We start from the raw sequence: 16627 nt of genomic DNA on the forward strand, positions 1-16627 counted from the left end.
GGGGGGGGGGCGGAGAGTTTGTCGTGTCACTTGCAGCCTTATGCGAAGGAGACGATGACGGGAAGGTAGAAAGCGCGCAATCAAGTATAAGACAGAGGCAAACCTGCGCATTCTTATGACCTCACCCGTACCGGCTGTTGCGGAGGCAGAGGCACAGCAGACCACGGATTCGTAGAAACGCGTCTGTACGACTTCTTTGACTAGTTGCTTCACTTCTACGCGATCTTTCATCCGTGCTGTATCCGAAGTAGGCGAGGAAAGAGAGACTATACTGCTGTCTCAGTCGTATATGCCGTATATGCATATACGTATATGCGTAGCCGTATATGCGTTTGTGTCTGAGGCGGTTGAACGTGTTTTATAGTCCTAAAGCGGTGCGACCGCGGCCAGTTGCGCAAGCAAGGTACGCATGGCGCAATCTGGCTTCAGTGCGACGGGTTGTCGTTGCTTAAGAGAGAGAGGGTGCAAATAAAATAAATACGGTGACAGGCAAAGTTTGCAGCCTCCAGAAAGACTTTCTCGTGTTTTGATGCGAAAAGCTTCACTACCCGCACCACAGCCGCGCTTCGCGTGAGCCGTCGGAGCCAAGATTTGCCACAGCTGCGCATGCGCGAAACCGAGTGACGTCACTCGCGGCGCAGGTGGCCGCAGCCGCCACCGCGCCGACTCCGCCGCCTGACCTTTTGGCACAGCCGCGCACTACTGCGCATGTGCGCCGCCTCCTCACCGCCGCTACTACTGCACGCTCGCATCCTCGCCACCGTTTGACCGTTCGTTGCAGCCGCGTGTTTACCACAGTTACTACGCCTGCGCAAGGAGGGCTATGTAACGCTCTTGCCTACACCGTTATTGCGGTGCTCCCAGTGCATTGTGCGCGAACTGCGACAGCCATGACGTCAAACAAGGCATAATTGCAGCTTCTCGCTTGTATATCCAAGCTTAAGCAGAGCTAAGCCACTGCCATTTTTTTTAATGAAAGGTTGATATTTTTGCTGGCGGACGATGCACTTTCGCTCATCCGATTGGCTGCGTCCGTGTGCATTCTACAATTTCGGTGTACATTTCCTGTCAGTATGTTGGGATGCACGCACGGGTGCACTGAAACTTCCGCTTAACTGCGATTGGCGTGATATTCACAACCTGAACTGTCTGAAGTAGAACAGCAGGAAAGTACTTCAATGCATGATTCTTAGCTCTGTTACACAGAACTTGAGGGAACGCTTGCGTTCCAACACAGCCAATCATTTCGTCCTCAGTCGTCGCAACCAAGTCGTTTTTGTCAGGCCGCTTTCTGGGAAACACTCACTCAGCCCTGCAACAAGCATTAAAAGTTCTGAAGGTCCTCCTCTTTTCTTTCGTCTAAAATCACTGATGTGTAAACTTTTAGGGTAACTTTTCGAACAGTAAACTGATGGGTAAACTCTTTGAAGTCCCCGGGTCGGCAGGAGCTGAAGCGCGAGTGTCTTTTAGTGACAAGGCTCCGTTGACATGCTCGTTAATATGGTGTTCTGTGTTACCAAGGCTTGCCCCTTGCTGGTGTGTGTGTGTGTGGTATCGGTGGTAAATGCTTTGGCTGCACTATTCGCGTTTGTGAACCAACGAAGGCGCATGCGGAGCAAAACTGAAAGGTGCGAGAAGTGGCCACCAGAAAGTCATTGCTCAGTTTTTACACGGCGGTGGTTCGAGGATCGAGTCTGGTTACGGTCTCTTCAGAAGCCAGTCTAGAGAAGTTGTGAGATCCGGGCGCATACTGAAGAAATCTGACTGCACCAAGGAACAGAAGGAAGCTGATAGACAAGTTTATCAGTACATCTTTTGGAAATCTCTGTCGAGCAAATTGCACCACAGTACCAGAATACACGTGATGAGGAGCTGACACAGACGACATGCACCTGTGGGACAGCTTAGTTGCTAAGAGCCGATACTGGCTTGAACTCTTCTAGCTTGGAAGACTCACGTTCGAGCTTCCATCAATTACACTCGCTATGCGGTGACTCTGTGTGGTAGAATATAGCAAAGTGATGAGGTAAGCGGCAGAGAGAATCGCAAATTAATACAAAGGACTGTCACGTGGAGGTCTGCACACGTTGTAATGCAGGAGAGTATTCTGATCTGATCGCACTTTGTTCTTCTATCATCCCCATGCTTTGCACTTAGCGGGTATGACTTTGTTTTGAGGAAATAAAAAATATCGTAATGTTGCCAAAACCAAAAATGACAACAAGCTGCTTCTTTTTTTTCTGATTAAGCAATTTGGACTATATGTTTGACAGCGAGTAAATAGCAACTGAGTAAAAAATACAACTTTAAGAATTTCACCACATCTAGCTTCATTCTCATGTAGTACCGAACCGCGCAACGTTTGTCGTTTCGGCGTTCCTTACATACTGAAAAGTAAGCATGGTGCAATGACTTAACCATGGATTAGTTTAGAAATGAAACGTAATAATACATCAAGAGCACTTTCTTCCGCCCTTTTTTTCGCATCCGTCAATCACAGCTTGAATGTTGAAAGGAATAATTGTCCAATGACTAATTTGCAGGCCCTCTAGACTATATAAGTCCGGATTTACTTTTGCCTGTCTTCGAGCTCTCGGGAAAGAAACAGAAAAAAAAGCGTTTTTTTTTTTACCATAATCCTCGGTGTCTTTCCTAGCCCTCTCACGAGAGCGTCTGAACTGCCTTTCTTCGCAGCCTTTCATTTCCAAACGAATGAGCGGCAGAGCTCCCGCACAGCCCCGAGCCCATATAGCTCATGTGCATGCTTTGGGCCACGCACTTCAGCAGCAGAGGGTGTAATCTTTTTCTTGACAGCGGAGAATCAAGAAAGACGAAAAGGACATATCTTATCATTTGACAGTTCCGCACTTAGACCGTGAACTATCGTAAATGCTTATGGTGCAAGCCGCCTGAGTCAAAACTGTTGTGATGTAGATCGCAAAGACACGCACACGTGCAATGAACAGCAAGCATATCTGTGACTAGCATGATGCATTAATTGATTTGGCTAAGTAAAAAAAGGTGTTTATTTAAGTCCATACAATGCTTAGCATGCTCCGCACACTTACAAGAAGTCGGTTACCAGCCTGCGGGATGATGTAAATATGCCTAGGAAATATTCAAGCTGCGATAGCACAGTCTATATTGATCTATACATGAAAACAACAGTACGCGCATCGCTATCGTTCATTGTCTGGAGACTAGAGTAAGCAACAGTCGAGATCGCTCCATGGTCCCTCCATAATGAGCCTAATCAGCGCGCTGCATCCGAGCTCTGGTGCTGCGTCTCCTTGTGCCTGCGCAGGTCCACTTTCCTCTGGAAGGCCCGGCCGCACACCTCGCAGGCGAACGGCTTGAAGCCCGTGTGTTTGCGGCTGTGGGTGATCAGGTTCGACGACTGGCTGAACGCCTTGCCGCAAACCTTGCATTTGTGAGGTTTCTCGCCTGCAAGTATAAGAAGAGCAATACGTTGAGCATGTGGTGCAACCTGCCACACTCAAGTCACAGCGACACACTTCGTGAATCACACGGTTCGTAAAACTTTGGAAAAGATGTGACCGAGTGAATTGCAGACATGCTCGACATACAGCGCGTGGTAAAACGGTGTACTAAGACCTTCACTCCGTACTTTCCTTCGACCTTCCCTCACTCTGACCCTTACATCGCAAAAGGTGTCCACTTTCCCACTTTCTCACCCTCATTTTAAGCAAATTTAACGCTCGCGGTCTGCAGAAAACCCAGCGTCGTCGTCGTCGTCGTCGTCGGCATTGTGGGTGAAAAATCAGCCGGGGTAGGGAGGCCCAGGCGGCTGGCTATACGCTAAGGCCAAACTGGCCTTGTCACGTCTTGTCATGTCATACTAAGTCACGTGACCTTGTGGCATCATCACACTGGAATGTGAGCAAACTGCCCACCATGGCAGGTGGCAGTTAAATGATAGGCCACGAGAGGTTGCTCGGGAAGAGCAACCTGGGCCGCACAAGGCCTGACGATTGGAGCACCTGCCATCGCAGGGCAGTGGCGCATCGCTTAACCGCTGCACCACTGCGCCATCTGTGGTATGAGGGCGCCCAGAGATCTATGAATGCGAAGTAGAGAATGACCAATTCCGCATATATGGGCATTAACACATTAACGCCATTGCGACATAGCCGTAAGGCGGAGCTTAAGTGTCTCCTACAATTTTTAACGCCCGAGTTCATTTTTCACGCTGCCAACATAATAACGCAATAAACGCATAATACGAGCCCTCAGCGATCAATTTGGACGAAAAAAATTTTAAACCCATCATGGGAAGCTTTTGTGCTTTGAAAGCACGGGCATTAACACTGCTGACTCCGGTGTTTTCAAGCATAAAAGTCCGAACAGGAAAGCGAACAGTAAGCGCAAAAGGCACGCGTTGTGAAATGTTCATGGATACCCAGGTAGAAAATTACGCTCGACCTCCGGTTTGAGCGCTGTGAGCACTTTGCAAGAAGCTGTGGAATCCGAATTCCAAGTCAATACCAAGATGAATCCAATGCACACACCGGTACATACCCCAAAATGTTTTTTCAGGCCTCGCGCTCTTCAGTGTTGACAGAAATAACTCGCACCGCAATTGGGTTTCCTTAACGGGACACTGACGACATTTGCATCCAACTTTTGTAAAGATTGATTCCGTGTTTTTTTTTACGGGGATGTTGACGTTTTTCCGGCAACAAAAGGCATGTTTATTGCTGCGAAAACTCCATTTCAAAATTTTCCTGCCACTTGATTCAATCTTCTGACGCTTACACTGAAAAGGAATCCGTGATCACCGTTTTCAAGTGAACGGCGGTGTTGTGTATACTATGGGATCAGCGCCCAAAAGAACTGCGTCGCCGCAGCGCAGTTTACTTGCGAAATCGGCCGTGTGTGAAAAATTTTTAATTGAAATTGTTTTTTCTCGGTTGAACTGTTTGGAAGACGATCTCCAATTCTGCGAATACAACACTCCCCTTAAAATAAAAATTAGAAAAGTTTACTAACATATTTAGTTAATCAGCGAACTAATTAAAGCAGTTTTCCTCTTGCCTGCCGCCCGCCGTAGCCTCCAGTATAGCCCCAGTGCTAAAATAAATCTAAAGCAATTTACCCTTTTTTTTAATTTTGGGCCTTCTAAAAAGAAACACCCGGTATACTGCCCAAACTCAATTTGTCGCCCTGCCGCCGCGGTGGCTCAGCGGCTATGGTGCTCGGCTGCTGACCCAAAAGACGCGGGTTCGATCCCGGCCGCGGCGGCTGGAATTTCTTTGGAGGAGAAATTCTAGAGCCCCGTGTACTGTACGATGTCAGCGTACGTTAAAGAACCCCAGGTGGTCGAAATTTCCGGAGCCCTCCACTACGGCGTCTCTCATAGCCTTAGTCGCTTTGGGACGTTAAACCCCATAAACCAAACCAATCAATTTGTCGCCAGTGTCTCTTTAAGGCACGTGAATAGATTAAGGCAAGTGCAAAAAGCTCAAGTCACATGAACGTTACACGAAAGAAAAATGCTTCTTAATATGTCTTGTCTGGAGTTGCGTTCGACGTAACAAGAAGGTGAAGATTTGTTTCGTGCAACGCTCTCTTTGGTGGCGTAAGTACTGCTGCTGCTATTCATCAACATTCGCGGAAATCAATACCTTGGCAATGGTTGCGAGATATATGGTTGTGAGATATACGCCAGCAACTCTTACATGGGCGCTAGGGCGACCGCTCCTTCAGCGCGTGGCGGTGCAAGTTCGGCGGCACGGCCACATGCCTATCACTCGAGGCGAGGTTTCGAGTGAAAAAGCGCTCCATGCGAGCCGCGCTTCACTTCCTTGAAAAGCAACGCCCGCTTACTTTTCATGACGCATATCTCGCCACCACCTCAAAACGCCGAACCCTGTTCGGGGCAGCGTTGCAAACATAAGCAGATGTCGTTGCTTGACCGGTCGTTTGGGAGCGCTGAAACTGCTTCCTTATCACGTGGTTCTTTTTGTATTTCGCGGGCTTTCTTTTAAGGCAAATAAAAGAAGCTGTATAAGTGGTACTTGGATGGAAACACCGCAACCGGTTATTTTTCTATGGGATCTACAATTCCTGCATTGACACTTTCTTCCTAAAGGCAATAATTAAAAAGTTAGCTAATCAGTCTCTGCTAATTAATTACGTTTGCACAATAAAAAAATACCGCAGACTAGGACACGCGACTGGCAACAACCCTCAGTTGGTCTCACGGGGCTAGGACACTTCGTCTTTTTTTAAAGCTTGGTTACTTTTAGCTGGGACACCCTGTATATATATATATATATATATATATATACACAGTCGAACCCCGCAATAACGAAACCGCCGGAGAAGGACAAACTTTTCGTTGTCGTGAGAATTTTGCTGTCGCGAAAATGGACAAATAAGAACACCCATTACCTTCCAGAACCAAAAGGCGCTTATTTTGCTCTGCTTGACATTGCTGTGCAGGAGCTTGACGACTCTGGCTTCGCAGCTTGATAAGCTATTCATAGCTTCATCGTCGTCGACAACACTTTGGCGACGATGCAGTGCCGCGCTTTAAATCGACTTAGCCATCCGGCGCTCGCCTTAAAGTTGTCGTGCCCCAGAATGCACGCGAAGTCAATCGCCTTTTGCTGCAGAAGGCTTCCAGACAAAGGCACCTTGTTCGCTCTCTGGTTCAGGAACCACTGAAATACGGCTTTGTCCACGTCTTCGTAGACCGGCGTTGCCAAAGTCTTGTTCTGAGCGCGCGCGCCATTCTGGAGTGCCGCCATGATGTCATTCTTTGATTTCAGAATCGTAGAAAGTGAGCTGCACGGGATACTGAACTCCTCCGCAATGTCCGTCTTTTTTCTGCCTTTTTCAGCTTCGGCGACGATTGCAGCCTTTTCCTGCAGCGTCAAAAACTTGCGCTTCTTTACAGGAGGCGGCATGTTTCCGACAGTAAAAAAAACAACAAAAAACACTGTACACAACCAAGCCGGTGAGATCGGCGAGATAGCGTGGTCGGCGCACTAGCGAAAAAAAAAAGGGTTACTTGCTCTTCCCAGGTTGGCTGGCGGTGTCGTCACATGAAACGTCACGTGCGTGCGTAGTTGCCAACAGACGGGCTAGCAAAAAGCCGCTTTCAGCGGGCAAAAAAAAAATTGCTTTGCTATCATCATCATTAACGAACCAACCGAAAGTAAACAAAAATGGCTGCGCCGGTGCTTGTTGGCAGGTGAAATGAACGCGCCCGACTTGTCGGATGAGTGTGCTGCTGCAGTTTTGCCCATTCTATGTTCCCGACTGGCTGATGTGCCGAAAAAATGTTGCAGTTCACTACCTCAAACTTTCGTTAATGCGGGACTGCTTTTTAAAAACCCTTCGCTGTTGAGAGGGCACAAATGCATTGAACCCTATGGGAGTTCGCCGGGGGCGCCGGAATTTTTCGTTGCCGCGAGAATTTCGTTCTTGAGGGCTTTCGTTATTAAGGGGTTCAACTAATGTGTGTATATATATATATATATATATATATATATATATATATATATATATATATATATATATATATATATATATATATATATACGAGGTCTGTTAGAAAAGTATCCGACCTTATTTTTTTGCGAACACCTGATGGATATGAAACAAGCGCGCTTGCACCAGCAGACCTTGAACCGTCGTGCGCATGCACGAATTTTTTCCCGCCTGCCGATAGCGTCAGTCGCTGGGAGGCAGAGTTTGAGTGAGGTAGTGCGCAGTGCTCTCGTCGGTTTTTTAGTGCAAGCAAAATGGCGGTGCGACAGGAGCAGCGCTAATGCATCAAATTTTGCCAGAAACGGGGCGACAGCCAAGTGAAAACCATTCGGAATATTCAGACGGTTTTCTGTGATGATGCTTAGAGCAGCACACAAATTAAGCAATAGTACAACTGGTTTAAAGATGGCCGCACATCGGTGGAGAGCGAGCCACGCTCCAGTCGGCCATCAACATGCCGAAATGACCAGGTCATTGCCGAAGTGAACGCTCTGGTGATGCGGGACCGTCGTGTGACTATCCGAGAAATTGCGGAAGAGGTGAACATCAGTAGTTTTTCTGCACATTCCATTATCACCGAAGATTTGGCCATGAAGAGAGTTGCGGCGAAATTCGCGCCGAAGCTGCTCACGGTGGAGCAAAAGCAGCTTCGTGTTGAAGTCTCACAGGACACGCTGGATTCCACAAAGAGTGACCCCGACTTCATCAACACCATAATCACTGGTGACGAGTGTTGGGTGTACGGGTACGACCCGGAAAGCAAATCCCAGTCGTCACAGTAGAAGCATTCCACGTCCCGAAGACCAAAGAAGGCCTGCCAAATGATCAGCAACGTCAAAGTGATGCTGACTGCTTTCTTGGACTCTCGCTGTGTGGCACACCGCGAGTACGCACGCCCCAGGGTCAAACAATGACCACAGAGTACTACAGGGGTGTCCTCCGTCGCCTACGAGATGCTGTGCGGCGCAAGAGACCGGAGTTGAGGTCAACAGGAAATTGGCGCATCCATCATGACAATGCTCCTGCACATTCCTCGCATTTGATTCAGATTTTTTGGCGAAAAACCAGACTCCTGTAGTTCGGCAGACTCCTTACTCTCTTGATATGGCCCCCTGCGACTTCTGGTTGTTTCCGAAAATCAAGAGGCCATTGAAAGGAGCGCGATTTCAGACAAGAGAGGATATTATGGCTGCAACGACAGCTGAGCTAAACTCCATTCCGAAAAAGGCCTTTTCGGAATACTTCCAACAGTGGCAGCACATCTGGGAGAAGTGTGTGGAGTCCCAAGGAGCCTACTTCGAAGGTGATTAGGTTTCCAACGCTCCAGTTATGCCATTTTTTTTTCTTCGGCCAAAGGTCGGATACTTTTCTAACAGACCTCGTATATATATATATATATATATATATATATATATATATATATATATATATATATATATATATATAAAATCCCCATATATAAAATATATATATAAAAATCCCCATATATATATATATATATATATATGGGGATTTTTAAAAATATTTATCTACTTTGTGGTGTTGATCAATGGGGAATATTACTGAATCTGTTATCGCTTAAATATAATTTATTAGAAAAACATAAGAAAAAACAACCACATGCCGCCGGTGGGAACCGAACCCACGACCGCCGAATTACGCTTGCGGTGCTTTACCAACTGAGCTACGGCGACGGCTGTCTGATTTCCTGCTTTCGGGGGTATTTATGTTTACAAGTTACTTAACCTTGAGAGTGTTCATCAGCGCCACCCACGTTCATAAACGGCGGACGTAGTGGTTGTTTTTACTTCTGCTATATATATATACAGGGTGTCCCAGCTAACTTGGACCAAGATTTATAAAAAAAACTAAGCGTTCTTCAGACCTGAAATCACATGGATGTTGTTAGGGTTAATCTAAAGTTACAGTACTATTTTTTCGGTCCTCCTATTTGAATAATTAGTCGAGATAAATTAATTAACTTTTTAAATATAGCTCGAAATGTTCAGGCGTCAATAGGAAAGTTGTGGAGCTCCATAAATATTGTCCAACCTAGGAACTTCCAGCGAGTTAGACTCAGCGTGGTAGATTTTATTCGAGAAAAACGAAAGCCCGCGGAGTTTAAAAAATACCACATGACAGCGCGCTCCGAGCGCCCGAATGCGCCGCAGTTACAGCGCCCTCATCCGTGCTTTGTGAAAACCATCGCCCACTTCGCGCCTCTCGCCTGCCCACGACTGACAGAGCTTCGCGTTGCGCTTGGTTCCAAGATAAGCGCCAGTGGGTTCGGGCGGCAGTTGAAAGCGCGGCTCCCGTTTCTGCAGCGATAATTGTGCTCTCGAGCTAGAAAAATGCATGCGGAGGAACGATGATAATCTCCAGTTCGAATTTGGGAGCAAGACCTAAACAAGCAAAGACGCATTAAATAAGCTTGATAACCTCGGGTGAATCACGCTGGTTTTCACGAAGGAAAAATTGTAAATTGAGCCAGAACGCTTCTTAATTTCCTGGCCATTCTTTCTCGTCAGGAAAAAAGTGATTTCATAGTACTTACATGCCTTTTCCACATCGTACAAGAGTTCACACAGATGGCTCTTTTCATGGATAACGGTTGCAGAGATTCATTCGCTGTGATGTCTGTCTAAAGAATATGTTTAAACAAGTCGCCATCTGCCATAATGCAGTACTGGCATCTTTTCAGCACTTCCGCTGTAGCGTTCTTGATGACGCAGGACGGTATTTCGCTGCAGCCTCAGCAATCTCTGTCTTTAGCGCTTCCGGTGTAGTTGTAGGTTTGCGGTACACGCGGTCTTTCACATATCCCCACAAAAAGAAGTCAAGAGGTGTCAAGTCCGGTGACCTTGCAGGCCAGGGCACTGGTCATGCCGCCCGATCCACTGGCGTTTGAAGGCTTCGTCAAGCCAGGCTCGGGAAAGGCCGCTGCTGTGAGCTGGTGCACCGTCATGCTGATACCAAGTTCGCTTTAAAAGCGCAAGAGGAAGATCACAGCGAAAATCTTCTACTGGGCCTTTCAAGATGTCTTTAAGGTACTGCTGAGCAGTCAGCGTGTGGTCAAAAAATATGGGGCCAATTATTCTTCCTCCAAAGATACCACACCACACACTGAAGGACCATTGGTACTGGTGTTTGGTCTCGGCCACCCAGTGTGGGTTCGTATCGCTCCAGTAATATGCATTATGGATGTTGACTTGAGAATTTCTCGAGAAGGTTGCCTCATCTGTCCAGAGCACTTTGTCAACAAAATCCGGTATTTCATCATTGTTCACCAGGATCCAGTTTGCGAAATCAAGCCGACATTGAAAGTCTCTATCTTCCAGCTTTTGATGCAGTTGGAGGTGATACGGATGCATTCCAGCCTTGGTAAGAATTCTTGACACTGAGGACTTTGAAATTCCGACCTCAGCACCCACATCCCGCACGCTGGCATGAGGGTTTGCAGCCATGAAAGCCAAAATGTCTCCTTCAGCTTCTTCCCTGATGGTGCCCTTTCTGTGCCGTATAAACTACCTGTTTCTTTGAGCGTCAAGTAACTCCTCATAATTGTATTTGCCCTAGGTCGTCCCCCACACTGCCAATTTCGGTATACCTCGGCAGCTTTCCTCTTGTCGCCCCGTGCCACTCCCAACACTAAAACCACGTTCGCCTTCTGCTCGCTTGAGTACGGCATGCTTTAAGCACTGCAAATTCTCTGAAGCGGTTGCACGCGGCACGACAGTAATAGATAGTTGAGCTCACAGGCATCCAACCGCTGACACACCTTGGAAAGAAACCAGAATTATAACAAATGATGCCCTGTCTCGCAAAGGTTTCAGATATCTGATAATGCTTTGTGTGTATTTTTTTTCTATTCCACATTGACTTGAACACTGAAAACAAAAACTGCTATTTTCATCACACCGGAATAAACGGTTAATGACGGCGCGTTCTTCCGCGACATCCGCGAGCGGCGGCTGGGAGACCCTGTATATATATATATATATACAGGGCGTCCCAGCTAACTTGGACCAAGGTTTATAAAAAAACTAAGCATTCTTCAGAATTAAAATCACGTAGATGTTGTTAAGGTTTATCTAAAGTTACAGTACCATTTTTTTGCTCCTTCTATTTGAATAATTAGTCGAGATAAATAAATTAACTTTTTAAAGCTGGCTTGAAACGTTCCGGCATCAATAGGAGGGTTGTGGGGCTCCACAAATATCGTCCAACCCAGGCACTTCCAACGACATAGACTTAGCGTGGCCGTTTTTATTCGGGAAAAACGAAAGCCCGCGGAGTTTAAAAAAATGGCTGAGGCTTAGCTTAGGTTAAGCCTAGTCAGATGCGAAGCCAGACGTTCATCCCGCTCTTCATCGGTCTCTGTGGCACGCTCAAGCTTTCGCTTCTCGTTCAAATCAGCCCTGCTTCTAGGCGGCATCCCAACACCTGGCCGCCTCGTAAGTGCCCGGAGAGCAAGGCAAGCTCAGCTTTATACCGCTGCTGTAGCGTCACGTGGTCAGCTGCAGCGCCTCTGATGTGGAGCCTCCACCGCCGCGGCCGACCGCGCGAGCCGGCAGCCCATCTCTCTTCTGCTGTGACGTCATGTTGTCACGTGGTCAGCCGCCGCGCCTCTGATGTGGAGCCTCCACCGCCGCGGCCGACCGCGCGAGCCGGCAGCCCATCTCTCCTCTGCTGTGACGTCATGTTGTCACGTGGTGTCACGTGGTCACGCTAAAGGTCAATGGTAGCTCCACCGCCGCGCTCGACGGGCTGTAGTGTAGCTCTAGTAATATGCTTCGCATAAATATACCACGTGACAGCGCGCTCCATGCGCCCGGATGCGCCGCGACTACAGCGCTCTCATCCGTGTTTTGTAAGAAGCATCACTCGCTTCGGGCCTTTCGTGCTGCCCAAGACAGGCTTCGCGATGTGCTTGGTTCCAAGCTAAGCGCCAGTGGGTACGGGCGGGAGTTGAAAGAAAGCGCGGCTCCCGTTTCTGCGGCAATAACTGCACACTCACGTTAGCAGAATGCATGCGGAGGAACGATGACAATCTCATGGGTTTGAATTTGGGAGCAAGATCCCAACAAGCAAAGACGCATATAACAAGCCTGATAACGTCGTGTGAATTGGGCTGAAAAACAGGAGCCGCGCTTTCTTTCCATTGCCGCCCGTATCCACCGGCGTTTATCTTGGAACCAAGCGCATCGCGAATCCCTGTCTTGGGAAGCACGAAAGGCCCGAAGCGGGTGATGGTTTCTTGCAAAGCATGGATGAGAGCGCTGTAATCGCGGCGCATCCGGGCGCACGGAGCGCGCTGTCACGTGGTATTTTTTAAACTCCGCGGGCTTTCGTTTTTCCCGAATAAAAACGGCCACGCTAAGTCTATCTCGTTGGAAATGCCTGGGTTGGACGATATTTGTGGAGCTCCACAACTTTCCTATTGACGCCTGAACGTTTCAAGCTATATTTAAAAAGTTAATTTATTTATCTCGACTAATTATTCAAATAGGAGGAGCGAAAAAACGGTACTGTAACTTTAGATAAACCTTAAATACATCCACGCGATTTGAGTTCTGAAGAACGCTTAGTTTTTTATAAATCTTGGTCCAAGTTAGCTGAGACACCCTGTATATATAGCAGACGGACAGCAGACGGACAGATGTAACCATAAAGCCAGCAGATAAAGGAGGCGGTATAGTAGTCATGGATAGTGAAGCATAGATTGAGGAAGGCTTCTGACAACTCTCTAACACTTGCTTCTATAAACTTCTTGAAAAAGACCCAACTCCACAATACCAGCAATATATAGCAGAGACTCTGGATCAGCTTGCGCAAAAAGGGGACATAACCCTAAGGTTTTCTAAAGCCCTCACCGCACCACACCCGTCGCCAGGTCGATTCTACTTACTACCGAAAATCCACAAAAAGGATAATCCTAGCCGCCCTATAGTATCTGGCATTGGCACGATTACGGAACAAATTTCCAGTTACATTGACACATTAATCAAGCATATTCCAACAACACATCCATGCTACATACGAGACACAAACCATTTCCTTCGCGAAATAGCAGGCCTTAAACTTCCGGAAGGAGCCTTTCTGGTAACATTAGATGTAATCTCACTCTACACTAACATTCCTCATTCCGATGGCATCAGACCTCTGACCGAAGCGTACAAGCAAGATAGAAAAGAGGAGTCCCCTGCCCCACGTGTACTCGAATACAACAATACAACAACTAATCGTACTCGAATACAACAACTTTGAATTCAACGATCAACACTTACAAATTAATGGCACAGCCATGGGTACAAGGATGGCCCCCACCTACGCCAACATCTTCATGCATAGTACTGAATCTAAATTCTTGCAAGATTCTCTCATCAAGCCCATCCTGTACAAACGCTATTTGGATGACATTTTTTTTTTAAATTTGGACCTACATTTTATTGAACAATTCAACCTTGTCCACCCCAACATATCGTTCACTCACGCGTACTCCCACACCACAATTAACTTCCTAGGTGTCGAGATTTCAGTAAAGGAAGGCTCACTTAACACCAGAGTATATAGAAAACCGACAGACCGTCAACAATACTTACACTTTCAAAGTTGTCATCCTCGTCACTCCAAAACAAGTATTCCATACTCTCAGGCACATCGATTTAAAAGAATCTGTTCACAAGATCAAGACTTCGTGAGAAATTGCAATCGCATGCGAGAAGTCCTCACCAAGCAAAGATATCCCCCCGCCATAGTTGACCACTATGCCACGTACTGCGGCCTCCAGTGCTCCCCGTCCAAGTCTGAATTTGTGCATATTCGATCTTCTCCGAAATGCAAAATCTCCGTTCAGCTTTCTCTCGCAAGCGGCCCCATCCGTGAAGCGAAGGAGCTACGAATACTCGGTCTCTTCATTAATCAACATCGTAAGGCAGACACAACTCTTGCCAAACTCCGCAAAGTCGGCGACCAGGTGGGCCGAATGGTTCGCCGCGTTTCTAACAAGCGAGGAGGGTTGCGAAGTAAGGATGCGATGCGGCTCGCGCATGCCTTCGTAACAAGTCGAGTACTGTACTCGACTCCTTACCTCCGCTTACGGAAACATGACGAAGATCACTTGGAGATTGTACTCCGCAAAATTTTCAAGAGAGCCCTCGACCTCCCGATATCCACTTCCAACGCGCTACTTCTCGCGTTGGGGGTGGTGAACACCTATCGAGAACTCCGCGAGGAGCATCTCGTTAACCAATACACGCGTCTCGCCCAGACCGTGTCCGGTCGCCGCCTCTTGGACCGGTTACATATCAGACATGATCACCACACCATGGAACGGGTTCGAGTGCCAGAACTGTGGAGAAGCGCCCTCTACGTTCGACCCCTTCCGACTAAGATGAACAAGGAGGACCATAATGGCCGGCGCCAGGCGCGGGCGAATGCCCTGCACCGCCACTATGGCTCAAAGCAACACGTCTTCTACGTCGACATTGCAGGCCCCTACCGCTCCAGGGGGGAATGGTACACGGCTGCAGTCATACACGAGGGAAAACAGGTGGACGGCCTCTCGTTCAGAGCGCCCAACTCAACGCATGCGGAGGAGGTGGCGATCGCCCTCGCAGCCTCCCATCCCGACTCTAAATTCATCCTCACAGACTCTCGCGGAGCCTGTCGTAACTTTGAGTTCGGTTGGATCACTCCACTCGCTCACCAAATTTTACACCGCAGTACTCGCGACGGCGATCCAACTCATCGCTCAATCATATGGGTCCCCGGCCACCAAGGCATGCCAGGTAACGAAGCCGCCCATGAGGCAGCCCGCGCACTCACTCACCGGGCACCAGGCGTCCCTTGGGAGGAGCTTAACTCAGATCACAGCCCTCTCCTTTCTTTTAAAGAAATTACTGAGCACTATCGTGCCGAACACCGGCGATACCCAGTTCCTATGAAAGGACTGGGTAAAGCTGGCGAACGAATTCTCCTCAGGCTCTTTACAAACACCCTGCTGTGCCCGGCGGTTCTCAAGCACTTTAATCCTTCTTTTGACGGCCGCTGCTCATTCTGTGGGGAGGTGGCCGACACCTTCCACATGGTTTGGGCATGCAGAAAAAATCCTTCTCTCCCCCCAATCACCCCTTCCCCTACCCGAGAGGACTGGGAGGCGGCCCTACTCAGCTGCCTGGAACTATCGGCCCAGCAGGCCCTGGTTCGGCGGACTTGTGTAGCGGTCTCGACCAACGGGATCCCGGAATGAGGGACTCCGACTAGTATTGTAAGGGGTGAGACCCACTAGGGGCCTCTCCCCGAGCACCTCTCTGTACATTACTAAATAAATGCTTTTCTCCTCCTCCTCCTCCCCCCGCCATTGTCGACGATGCTATTCAAAGGGCATCTAAACTCAACCGAGAGGAAATACAAGATGGACGCCGACGCAGTAAAGAAAAAGATCACCGGGCAAACTTGGTACTCACCTACACAAGTAATCCCTCCAACGTAAACAAAATCCTTAAAAAACATTTCAACATTCTCGAACAAAGCGAGCGCCTCGCCAAAATTTTCACTACTCCCCCTCACGTAGTCTACAGACGACCGAACAACATTCAAAACATTCTCGTACACTCAAAAACACATAACCACCTGGGGTTGGGTTGCCGACCCTGCGCCAAAAGTAGATTCCAGGTCTGCAAACATATGCAAACAACAAGCTGTGCAAGAAGCACAGCCTCAGGCTTTAAATGGAAAATCAATGGCGACTTTAATTGTGACTCCTCCAACGTTATCTACCTCCTAGAATGCGGTGTGTGCAGTATGCAGTACATTGGGCAGACGGTTAACCCTCTACGAATTCGCTTTAATAACCACCGCGCTCATGCCCTATCTCTACCTAACCTTCCCTTGTCAAAACACATCAATGCAAAAAACACCCATTTGAAGCATTTAAATTAACAGCTTTACAGGGTGGGTTCACCAACACCTGGGAACGGGAGCAACGCGAGTCGTACTTTATTTATAAGTTTGGAGCAATTGCCCAAGGCATCAATGAGAACCTGGGCGCTTTGTCTTCAATACGCCTCTTGCAAATCCAGTACTGACCTTGGAGTGCCGGCTTGAC

The 16627-nt window shown here is 48.0% G+C and overlaps 1 protein-coding gene across 1 annotated transcript in view; it reads right to left on the reverse strand.

Moving 5' to 3' along the window:
• Positions 1–2914: 2914 nt before the first annotated feature.
• Positions 2915–16627, reverse strand: part of LOC149354200 (uncharacterized) — a 32659-nt gene continuing 18946 nt past the window's right edge. The window contains exon 5 of the mRNA XM_089577470.1: positions 2915–3444. Coding sequence (XP_089433596.1) covers positions 3254–3444 — 191 coding nt within the window. The 3' untranslated portion in view covers positions 2915–3253. The remainder of the gene's footprint in view (positions 3445–16627) is intronic.

This window comes from Amblyomma mixtum, chromosome 3 (assembly GCF_055824585.1).
Source record: "Amblyomma mixtum isolate Tamu chromosome 3, ASM5582458v1, whole genome shotgun sequence".
NCBI classification, from domain to species: domain Eukaryota; kingdom Metazoa; phylum Arthropoda; class Arachnida; order Ixodida; family Ixodidae; genus Amblyomma; species Amblyomma mixtum.